The sequence below is a fragment of the Apteryx mantelli genome, chromosome 21 (genome assembly GCF_036417845.1).
Source record: "Apteryx mantelli isolate bAptMan1 chromosome 21, bAptMan1.hap1, whole genome shotgun sequence".
Classification (NCBI taxonomy): Eukaryota; Metazoa; Chordata; class Aves; order Apterygiformes; family Apterygidae; genus Apteryx; species Apteryx mantelli.
Window position 1 is genome coordinate 3,522,136 of NC_089998.1, and position 10,755 is coordinate 3,532,890.

Below are 10,755 nucleotides of genomic sequence, written 5' to 3' on the forward strand. Positions count from 1 at the left end.
GCCATGTCGGGTGAGGGCAGGTGCCGCCCACCCTCGCCGCAGCCCCGCCCCCCCGCCATGTTGTTAGCTCGCCTGCGCGTCTGTTCGCGCGTGGCCTGAGGCGGCTCCGCTCCCGCTTGCTTCGCCCGCGTCAACAAATCCTGAAACAAGCACGAAGAAGGGGGTTGCAAGTCCCCTCCTTTAATTACTGGGACTTACGAATACAATCTCTTAAAATGGATTTGAAGCCCCTTTTCCTATCACAAACAAAGGCTTCTTAAAATTCTCTACACTAACCTCCCCCCCTTTTCCTTGTGCAAAGCACTAGCTTGGAATACAAGACAACTTATAAATAAAATAGCTCATACCTGGACTTTTTTCCCTGAAACAGAACCAGTACTGTGCACACAACTCTCCCACTCTTTGGGTCCTCAAATATTTAAACTCGTTTCTTTTATTTATGTGCTGCATGCCTCTTGCATTACTCTATTCTCATTCAGAAACAAAGTTCTGGATGGGAGATGCAAAACTGTCAAGTTCATTGAGGATATGCAGCAGGTAGCTGTGGTGGAGATTTAAAAACAAAACAGTCTAGAGCCTTCCAACTTTTTAGAAGTGATGCTTTTTTAGATGGTTTTAAAATCTAAGCAGTCCATGTGAAGTGACGAAAATAAACACGGGTGCATTGCAGCCCCCAGCGTGCCTCCATGTTCCGCTTTCCAGGTCAGGTCCTGCTCTTAGGAGCCTTCAGTGTCCGTGTTGTCGCTGCCAGTGGTGTTTTCCCAGTCTGCTTCATGGGGTCTGTTCTTTGGTACCCTTCGCATTGCCCTTTTTCTGAAAACAAGACTAGACATTTCATTTTAGAAGATTTTTTTCCCCCTACAAACAAGTGACATTTGAATTACATATTGAACCTCCTCCGTAAACTCCAATAAAAGTATCAAGCCACTTAAGGGTTAATCAAACATGACCCTTTACTCACACATCCAACATAAGCTGTGACTGAAAGCAAGTATAGAGTAAATACAATTAGTCTAAACTGATGAAGACACTCTTATTTTGGGGGTTTTGTTCAGCTGAAAAAGGCAAGAAATCCTAAACAAAGTTCCTTATTTAATAAAATTAGTATTGTCAAGAGTCAAAGCTGTTTACAGTACCATTAGAAGCATTTCTAGCTAATATGAAAACTCAGGTCTCTGTTTTACAAGGGTCTTACTGCTCTCTCTGCTCTCAATCTCCATGAAGCCAGCACTCAGGGAAGACACTAAGACATTTGGAAAATGGGCCCTGAAACAAGAGCATTTGAAGAGGACCGAGGGTGAAAATTTGCTCCCATTCACAGTAACAGGAGCATGGTCTTGGATGCCAGGAGCATGGTCTTGGATGCCAGGAGCATGTCAGATGGATTTCATTTGCATAAGAGAAACCTACCCAATTTTCCACACTAACAGTGCTTTGCAGCCCCCATATTACAATGCTGTGGAACCATCTGCGTGGTTCAGGTTCAGTGCAAATGGGATGGTTTCCATCTTGGCTACTGCTGGTACTAAAACAGAGGAGTCTCAACCACTTCAGCTAGAAGCGTGAGCCTCTGATGATAAGAACTGTAATAAATTTATGTCCTCCATGAATCAAGCTTGGGGACGGGGGAGGGACAGAAAAGAGGAAATACATTCAACAAATTCAGTTAAGTCACACAGATATGTCTATATTAGTTCTGCTTACTAAAGACCAGACCTTCGGTAATGCTCAAAGCAGTCCTTCATCCTCCTCCGCTCCTTTCCTGCCAGGTCCTCACTGGCTGAGCCACACTCTTTGAACTGGAACAAATCCAAACAAATATGAACCAGATTCACATGAAGATCAGACTCAACAGTAGCATCATGTAGTGCAAGTCTGCTCTGTAAAGAGCACTTTACAGGCACTAAACAGGCATTGAGGCTGGTTCACTGTACCCAGTCTCTGCAGTGTAACACTTCTTTGTGCCCTGAATTATTTTACATTTAAAATCAAGAAAGAAAAAAAAAACCTGTGCCTTCAAACAACAAAGAACTGTTTACAGCCAAAACCCTCATCTAGGAAAGCACTACAATGTGTATTGCTGCCTTCTTACATCTACCTGGGCCTGCAAAATGAAGTACAATGTGTTCATTTCTGGGTTGTCTGCTATTATGCACGCAGGATGGTAATACATCCCTGTTTCACCCATTAAGTATCACCATTCTGCGTGCTCTTCAATTTGTAAATCTGAAATTCTATTTCCTGTACCAACAGTAATACTGCAGACTGTTAAACTGAAAAAATTCATACTCAGCGATAAAGGCCAAAAAGTAATTAGAACAAGTTTCCAAGGACAGGAGGAGAAATAACCAGCAGATGAGTGTTCTGCTGTTTAGAGCTCACCCTTTTTGGAGGGTAATTTTTGCATGAAACTCTCTGCTTTCCTGGAAAAGCAGTAGCTGCTTCCATGTTTCTCAAACCTGGTAAGTCAATCACCAACAAGAGCTTTAAAGATCACAAACTACAGTCAAAATAAAGAAAAGCCCACAAATATTCTCTTACACTGGGTGACTCTGGAGGCGGACTACTCTCTTGAGTGCTAAATTGCTGGGTTTGTCCTTCAGTGCGATCTTCTAAGAGAAATAAAAATCACAGCTTTAGTTACAATTATCCTTGTGTAACTTCTCCCTCCACCAGTTTGTCAAATAGCAACAGCTATAATATAGCAACTACCCAATGCTGCACAGCGTCAACGGCAGAACTGAAACCAAACCCCAAAATGTTCAGGATTCAGTCCTGCAATCAATGCACAGGAGTCCCTGCTTGTTTTACTTGACCCCCAAATCTTGCTTAGGATGACGGATTTTTATCAGGCTTAGAGACATCAGCTTTCTAGTTTCTGCTTAACTATGAGCAAAATGAACCTTTGCAAAGCAGCACCTCTGCTTAGCATCATTAAAGAGCCAATTATGTTAAAGATGACCAGAAAAAGTCATGTTAATCATGATTCTAACCACAATTTGTCCCCGTTCCCCCACAACTAAGTTGTGCCTATCGAGATATGTAACATCAGATTATGTTTTAGTGTGACTCATCATATAGTGATCAGGTACTGTGGATACTTGATTTTGAACCAAGTAGGACTAGAATAATGAAAGACTCTTTTGGATCAATGTCATTTAACCTTTGTAACAAGTCTCCCATCTCAGTAGATTTTCCAGAAGATCAGAGCAGTAAGAGTTTCTTCTACTGTGCTAGTTTCCTTCTTTTCTCAACATGTTTTGAAAGAGAATTTCAAGCTCTTAAAGGAGCCTGTTAATTCCTCCTCACCGCTGAATCATTTCCACTGGGGATGCCACAAAAACAGAACCAATGACAGTGTTAATTACATGGTTCTGCTTTTGTGAAAATAACCTGCAACATTAAAGGGAGGAGGGGAAAGAAAAAAACTTGGAGAAAGCCATGTGGTCCAGTTGAAGTGGAAGGACATTTATTCTGTTCTCAGCTCTGCCACAAACACAAAGTATGCCCCAACAAAAAATCCAGGAGATGTTTTTCACTATGTACCATGTGATTCTTCCTGGAAAAATTCAGTAGACAAATCACCTCAAAAAAAGGCTTAACGTTCTCCTTTTATAAATGAGAAGGATGGTGGTATGGCAATCAAACCTTGGGAATCTAGAAGCCTTAATTTGTGGGTATCTATTCTGAGCCATCTCAAGAAGACCCAATTCAGAGAGTGCCAATCACACCCCACTGAGAAGCAGCTCTCACAAGCTGAGTCCCCAGACAGACTACCTCTGAAACTTAGACCACAGGGACTTATTCTTCACTAAAAATGAAAAGCAGGGATGTCTTTTCCCATCCTTTTGAAACACTGGACCATCCTCTCAGGAATTCTACCTCATGTTTTCCCAGCAAAAGCCTTACGTTTATTATTCGGCTGTGTATCTTCATCTAGATGACCATGAAGAGTAAGCTATGGGACAGAAACAAAGCAAGAACATGAGAACTGCCCCATATCCTGTCTCAGTAGCTAGGAGCAGATGCATAGGCAGGAGTGTAAGAAACAGGACATGTGCAGAACAAACCTTTCACTAGTATGTCTTGCTGCCAGCAAAATAGGGGACTTCTTGAATCAGAAGTTATGGAACTACTCATGGATTTATCCTCCATGAACACATCCAGTTACTTTTGGCCTCATTTATACTTTTGGCCTCCAGACAATGTGACAATCACTTCCATGATGAAGTTATACACTAAGTGAAAAGTCTTTACTACAAATCTCCCTTGGGTAATAGCAATAGTTATTTTTGCCTGTCCTCCCGCAAGAGATACAATTAGAAAGAACTCAAAATCATTCAATTCCCCCAGTTAGCTTAGAACTGACATTTTGTCAGTTTTGTCAATTTTGTTGACAAATGCCATAACCGCATTCCTGCACTTAGACATCTCAGGACACTGGGAGAATCTATCACTGGTCTGTTTTGCTGCCTCTGTACTTTTTGATGCCACCGAAAAGAGTCTGAGCCATGAACTGAAAGCTGCTATTATTTGGGAAACTCAGCACAACTGAGGAATCCAAAATCATCCCATAAGGAAGTTCAAGGTAAGCGAGGCACCCTACTTACTTCCTGGGAATCTCTGGAGGAGGTGTCATCCAGGTCAGAAGTCTGAAATAAGAAAGCCAGTAAGTTAATCATTTCTCACAAGCAAAGAAGTAGCAATAAGGGATATACAGGAGACTGAAAGCTAGAAACAGAAGTGTGGGACTTCCTCCCTCCTACAATACTGTCTGACCACTTGCAGAAAGCACACAAAATGCCATGGTAATTAAAAGCCCCTGTATGTCCAGTTTTGTTCCGGAAACTTTTGCACCCTCCCACCTGCTCCAGTTTAATCCAAATGGCTCATACGTGGTCACTATTTTGAGTTCACTGTTTGGTGGTTGAGCATCCCCTCATCATCTTTGGACACACTCCAAACACAACCAGAAAAGGCCTCAGCTTGCATCAGTCCAGCCTATCCCTGCCTGAAACCAGAGTGAGCCAATAGGAACCATCATGTCTTTCAACTTTTTAAAGTCAGCATTTCCATGCAAATAGCTTCCCAAGCAGCTGGCCACTGCTTGCTGAATTCAAACTTGTTCTGGACAATGTTAGGTCTAAAGGCCTCCAAAGAGTCACATTCTGAGCCTTTGCTCAGCTTTTCAACCCTTTGTACACATAACATTCCCACAGAAATACCGGTGTCGGCAGCTCCAGTTGCAACCTTTTCAGCTTGGCTTCCGTAGCCAGTAACTGACTCTCCTTTTGGAACAACTGCAGTTGCATTTCATCACATCGTTCCCCCAGCTCCCGAATCTGCTTCCGGTAAGCATCCCTCTCAAACAAGTTCTTGGAGTACTGCGTATAGAACTGCTCTCGGGTCAGGAGTGCCTGGCGTAAGGGGCAATATATGGCATGTCACATGACAGTACATTCAGGATTACAATATCTGCCCACTTCAAGCAACAATGCAGGAAGGAGCAGCTCCAAGAAGATTGTTTTATCACCTGGTCTCTTTCTGAAGCCACTTCCTCCATCTGTTGCAAGACAGCTTCAATCCGCTTCTTGTACATCTGAGAGTCCTTCCTCAGAGACATGCACTGTAGCTCAAGCATCTCTTTTTCCTCTGCATGCTGTTTAGACAAGATCAAAAATACCCTGTGTGTGGGGCAAGCCGGGGATACACTCTCCCCACTTCTGTTTGTGCCAGAGATTGCTACAGCCAGACCTCCATGCAATGCCAAAGCTCAGCCAGGAGCAAGGCCAACCAGAAGGCTGGTCAAGATGACTAAGAGGACTGCTGACATGATGGATTTACATGTACCCGAACAGTTAATCATAATATAAGCTCCCATCTTCCTCCAGGCTGAGGCATGGACTTTTAATTGACAGACACAGCATCAACAGGTAACACTGCTAATGCCACAGAGAGAGAGAATACTAAAATGCGTGCCTTTCTCCTCAAACTGTACCATGGCCAATAGAGTAGGAGTAGCAGAGACTGCTGCTGAGCAGCTCCTCTGCTCCATAGGCAAGATAACAGGTTTTATTGCAGATGCTTCATCTGCCTATTCTTACTATCCTTTGCCCCCCAGCAGGAATTTTTCCTGCACCACATACTTTGTCTTGGAGCACCTCAGCTTGCCGCAGCTCCTTACGAAGGCTGTAAATGGTGTTCATCAGCTCCTGGCATTTTTCTAATACCTGGCTACAGTCATTCTCCAGAGTGTCCTTGGAGAGGTTGTTCTCCAAATTCTGTTCCCTGGCAACCTGCTGGACAAAGAAGAAATGGACATAAAGCAACCAGCAAACTCCATATTAACTTTCTCCCCACCGTCCTACATGCTCCATTTGACTTGAGAGAACAGGGCCAAAGCTGACCCACACAATCTTCACTGTGGCCCCCTCACTGCATCTCAGGAGCCCGTATCCAACCATTTCCTACCAACCTGGAGAGTGTTCTCCAGCTCCTGATTCTTGGCCAAAAGCAGCTCCTTCTCCTGCTGGATCTCCCACATCACCTCGTGGCTTGGGCGCTGCTCTATGGCATGCTTCAGTTTCATTGTGTGCTTCCTCTCCAGTTTGCAGTCATCTTCAGCCTTCATGAGGCTGTGCTTCAAACGATCAATCTACAAGAAGGTTCAGAGCTAACCAGTAACAAGGAGAAAATTCTAGCCTGCAAAGGCAGTTCTCTTGAGGCAGAAATCTCACTCCATTCCCCAGGCAAACACAGGGGCAAGTTCCCACCCCACTCTGTTCTCCTCGGGAAGTTTGGTACCCTGGGGACTGGAGCCCTGTCTGTGTGCTGAACAGGTATAACAACGTGCTGCTCCTCTACCACCCTGGCAAGAGGGCTCAGTCCTGAATGGGGGGAAGTTTGCTAACTCTTCACAGCCAGCTTGTAATACATGGGCCTACAGGGCTGAGCTAAGCACCAGCGAGAGATGCCACCTGCTAGAGAACATGTACAGTACCCCATGCTGGACTGGCTCAGACCATCCTGGGGCAAAGCTAAGTCAGGTGCACAGCACAGCCTCCAGGAATTGTGTAAGGGGGAAGCTCGAGAAAAGGGTAAATGACCTCTAGGAGCAGGTCCCGGTTCTTCATGAGGGCAGTGCTCTTCTCCTCACTTTGCTTGGCATAGCTCATTGCCAGGCTGTAGTTCTCATCCTTGTACTTCCGCAGCTCTTTGCTCAGGCTGTCCCTCTCCTCCTTCATCTTCTGCGCCCGCTCCTGGTGCTTGCGGAGCAAGCTGTCCCTCACCCACATCTCCCTGATCGTGTCCTCTTTGGTGCGCAGCCACATGGTGAGCTCCTTGGCCTTCCGCCGCTCCTCCTGCACAGCCCTCTGCAGCTTCGTGATCTCGTTCATCAGGAGTTGGCTCAGGCCGGATTCCCCAGCGGTGTCTGTTGGGTGGGCAGGCGTCAGCCAGCACTGCCCTGCCTGCTCCCCCCACACACACACTTATCCCTGAGGCTGGGGATCATCACAGGCTCCCTCGGGCCATGCGCAAGCAAGCAAAGCCCTTAGGACACAAGACCAAGCTATCCATGCAGTCTTGCCCCTGCCCTTCCCATCTCTTCCCCTGTTAACAACATCACTGACAAAACAACAGGCACAAGGAAGAAACAATCCTTTCTACTTCCTCCTCCAGGTCCTCCTCCCAGCTCCAGCCTGTGATACTGCCAGGGGCTATTCTTGCCAGTTAAGCCGACCCTTCACAAACACACAGGGAACAAGCCAGGGAACGCTCCCGACTCTGCTCCCCTGAGCGGGGGAGAGGGAGAAGCGGAGGTGAATTCCCCCTTAAGCCGCAAAACAACATCAAATGAATAGTTGTTTTTCATAACCCGAGCATTACCTATTATCATAGAGAAAACCCTGCTGGGGTCCTTGCCAGTTATCTTCTTATACAGTTGCGGATAATAAAGCTCAAGACTCTCAAGAAATGCTTCAAAGCCCTTGCGTCCTGTCCGCTGAAGAATGTCCAGAAGAACACCTGAAATAATAGCAACAAGCTTTTTCTGTTCATCTGTTTATCTCTTTACCTATTTCTAAGAAAACAAGAAATTGCTTCATCTTCTCCCCACATGCAGGTTAAAGTCTCTGGAATCAAATTCCCAGGCAAATCCTAAGCCAATTGCCAAGTAACTATACAAGAGAATTGTAACTGTGGAGGAACAGATATAAATTAACCCTTGTGTCTAGCTTCTGCTACAACAGGTGCAGAAAGCAGATTTCAGAAGGCCACTTTACATTTTCTGTAGCCTTCGGCAGGATAAAGTGTGTTAAAATGATACACCACAACAGTTTCTGCAGCTCAAGACTCTGCTCCCAAATATCAGAGGTGAATACGGGAAAAAAACGGGCCACTATCACTAGAACACCACACATGACTAAACAGGCAGCAGAGACAGGCCGAGGAGAGTCTGGACTAAAAAGACTTTGAACTCAGTTCCCTATTCTGTTCAGAAATACTCTGTCCCAAATCAAGCACAGGGTGCTTCTCTTTTGTTTTCCGCAGTTTCCCAGTCTGTAAATAGAAAAAATAAATCTTTTCCTATGGCCTTCAGTAATTTATCAATAATTGTTAACAATGCAACAACGTGCTAATAGCATAGTGCATTTCATCATTCTCTCTGGTTAAAACACGGCCAGGACCCTACAGAAACAATCATGAAGAATTCACTTACATTTTTTTGCCAGAGTTCAAAACACCAGAAGATAAGAACAAGGGACAATAAATGCTGAACTAATCTTGGAAATATTGGAATTTCCACGCCCTCCAGATTATTATACAAGAATAGCCCAGCAGGTCAGACCAAAGCAACTCCCTTATGCTAATCTAGAGTTCAAGAACATTAAAAGGCTGCTCATCCTCTATGCTCCCAGTACCCTTACATAGCTCAGAAATGCATCCATAGAGCCATCTCCATTCCTCCTCTCCCCTGCAACGATGTGCTGGGGAAAGAGGCTGCACAGCCCTGCCCACAACAGTTTAAACACAGGCAGGTAGTAAATTAGAAGTGACTGTTTCCTTCAGGCCCAGTACATTAGCATTTGTATTTCAATCCACTGCCCAGACCCGACAGATCATGTTGTCTAAGGAGTCAAAGGTTGCACTTTACCCACCTGCTTTCCGTTTGCGCATGACCAGGCTGGGGTCATTAAGAATTTGTTCCTCATCATCATGGCTAATCACCTGGCACTGGCGAAGATATGGTGTTATATGGGAAGGATCTATAACAGAGATCAGCTTCACACGGAAGTTCTCAAGGTTATTCCAACATATCTCATCATTATCTTCTTCCAACATGTTGGTGAGTGACAAATATTAGCAAGCTGTGTTGTCCTTCCTTGAAAAGGAAACAAAACCAGACTTTAATCCTCCTGGAGTAGCATGGTGCCGGAAGGGAAACCAAGTATGTTAACTCACCGAGAATGGTAAAGTGTCTTTTAGATTTTTTTTTTGCACGTGCAACTACAGCACTTTATGCTCACGAATACCACATGCCTGAGTGTGAAACACAGATGCACTGAGAAGCCATGTAAGCATTCCCCTTGATGGAGAGTGCTTCTGCATATTTATCTGGTGGGAGCTTATTGCAGTGCTCCCCAGCAGTAGCTGCACCTTGAGGTTACTGGTTGCCACATACCTGCCTCCCAACAAGAGCCCTCTGTTAATCACAGTCAGAAGAGCTTCTCCTTCTTGGCTGAGAGCCACAGAGATAAAAAGAAATGCAGAAAACCCAATGCTTCTTTACCCAAGCTTCTTTGTCTGAAGTCAGTTTGTCTATCAGAATAAGAAACCAGAATAATTTTTATTTCTTCATCCCTTTGTCAGCCAGACCGTTTCATAAGAAGTAACTTCTGAAATCCCAATCGTTAATTCCCATGCTCATAGCATGCACATTAGTTGACTGCAGTAGCCGTTTCCGGCAGCTCAGGAAGGCTGCCAGTAACCTTAACTTTCATGTTTTTGCTCATTTTGTATGTTGGGGGGGGGAAAAAAACCCACAGTTCTGACTATCAGCAGCTATACAGGGGCTGGGATTTTACAGACACATCTCACTGCATCTCTCCAAGGTCATCTCAAACTTGTTTCTCTGCTCCTGAACAGGCAAAAATTCCCAACATCTTCAGCAAATACTTGCTACACTTTACGTTGTCAGATAGATTCAATGGGGTGGATTGACACAAAACTACTTGTTACTTATCATGGAAAAAATAGCTTGCTCTGCCTGACAGCAAACCAGCCCCAGCAGATTACAAGTAGAAATGCTTTCCTCTGTTGATAAATAACACACCCTTCCCTCAGAGCTGTAAAATCAGAAGTTTATCTCTGTAAATACAAGCCATTCTGCCTTACGTGGACCAACCTGGGCCTGTGCAGTCAAAAGCCTTCTTGTCTCGCTGTCCTCATACAGCAACACTCGTCTGTGTCCTGTCTTGGAGAAAATCCTTTGTCTTTCCTGCAGTTTCCCTTTATATTCTGGCTAGATCAAAGATCATTCCAGGAGCAAAACCAGTTAAGAGAAAGAGAAAAGGGGAAGCTACTCAGCTATACTCTGAGACAGCGAGAGGAAGAAAAAAAAAAGAAAAAAAAAAGAGGAAGCCAGGAGTGATGAGGGAGGAGAAAAAACCCGAGTTATCACTGCAACTCGGCAGCATTACATATGCAGTGATCTTTCACTCTGCCTTGGCTTTCCAATCCATACCGCTGAAATAT

At 44.6% G+C, this 10,755-nt stretch overlaps 1 protein-coding gene across 1 annotated transcript; it reads right to left on the bottom strand.

The window, feature by feature from the left end:
• Positions 1–256: 256 nt before the first annotated feature.
• On the bottom strand, positions 257–9,348 carry CARD9 (caspase recruitment domain family member 9). The gene is made up of 12 exons (XM_067309168.1): positions 9,159–9,348; positions 7,888–8,025; positions 7,107–7,432; positions 6,476–6,655; positions 6,147–6,299; positions 5,534–5,659; positions 5,226–5,417; positions 4,611–4,652; positions 3,910–3,958; positions 2,542–2,609; positions 1,717–1,799; positions 257–813 (listed from the first exon to the last, which is right to left on the bottom strand). Exons 1-12 carry the CDS (start codon positions 9,340–9,342, stop codon positions 717–719), a joined length of 1,638 nt encoding a protein of 545 aa, XP_067165269.1. The 5' UTR covers positions 9,343–9,348; the 3' UTR covers positions 257–716.
• Between the last annotated feature and the right edge of the window lie 1,407 nt (positions 9,349–10,755).

Excerpts from the sequence above, each read along its gene's own strand:
- CARD9 (XM_067309168.1), bottom strand. The coding sequence starts at position 9,342 with ATGTTGGAAGAAGATAATGATGAGATATGTTGGAATAACCTTGAGAAC. Across the intron at positions 3,959-4,610 it reads CCTCCAGAGATTCCCAGGAA|CTTACTCTTCATGGTCATCT; the intron begins GTAAGTAGGGTG and ends TCTGTCCCATAG. Across the intron at positions 1,800-2,541 it reads CGCCTCCAGAGTCACCCAGT|TTCAAAGAGTGTGGCTCAGC; the intron begins GTAAGAGAATAT and ends GATTTGTTCCAG.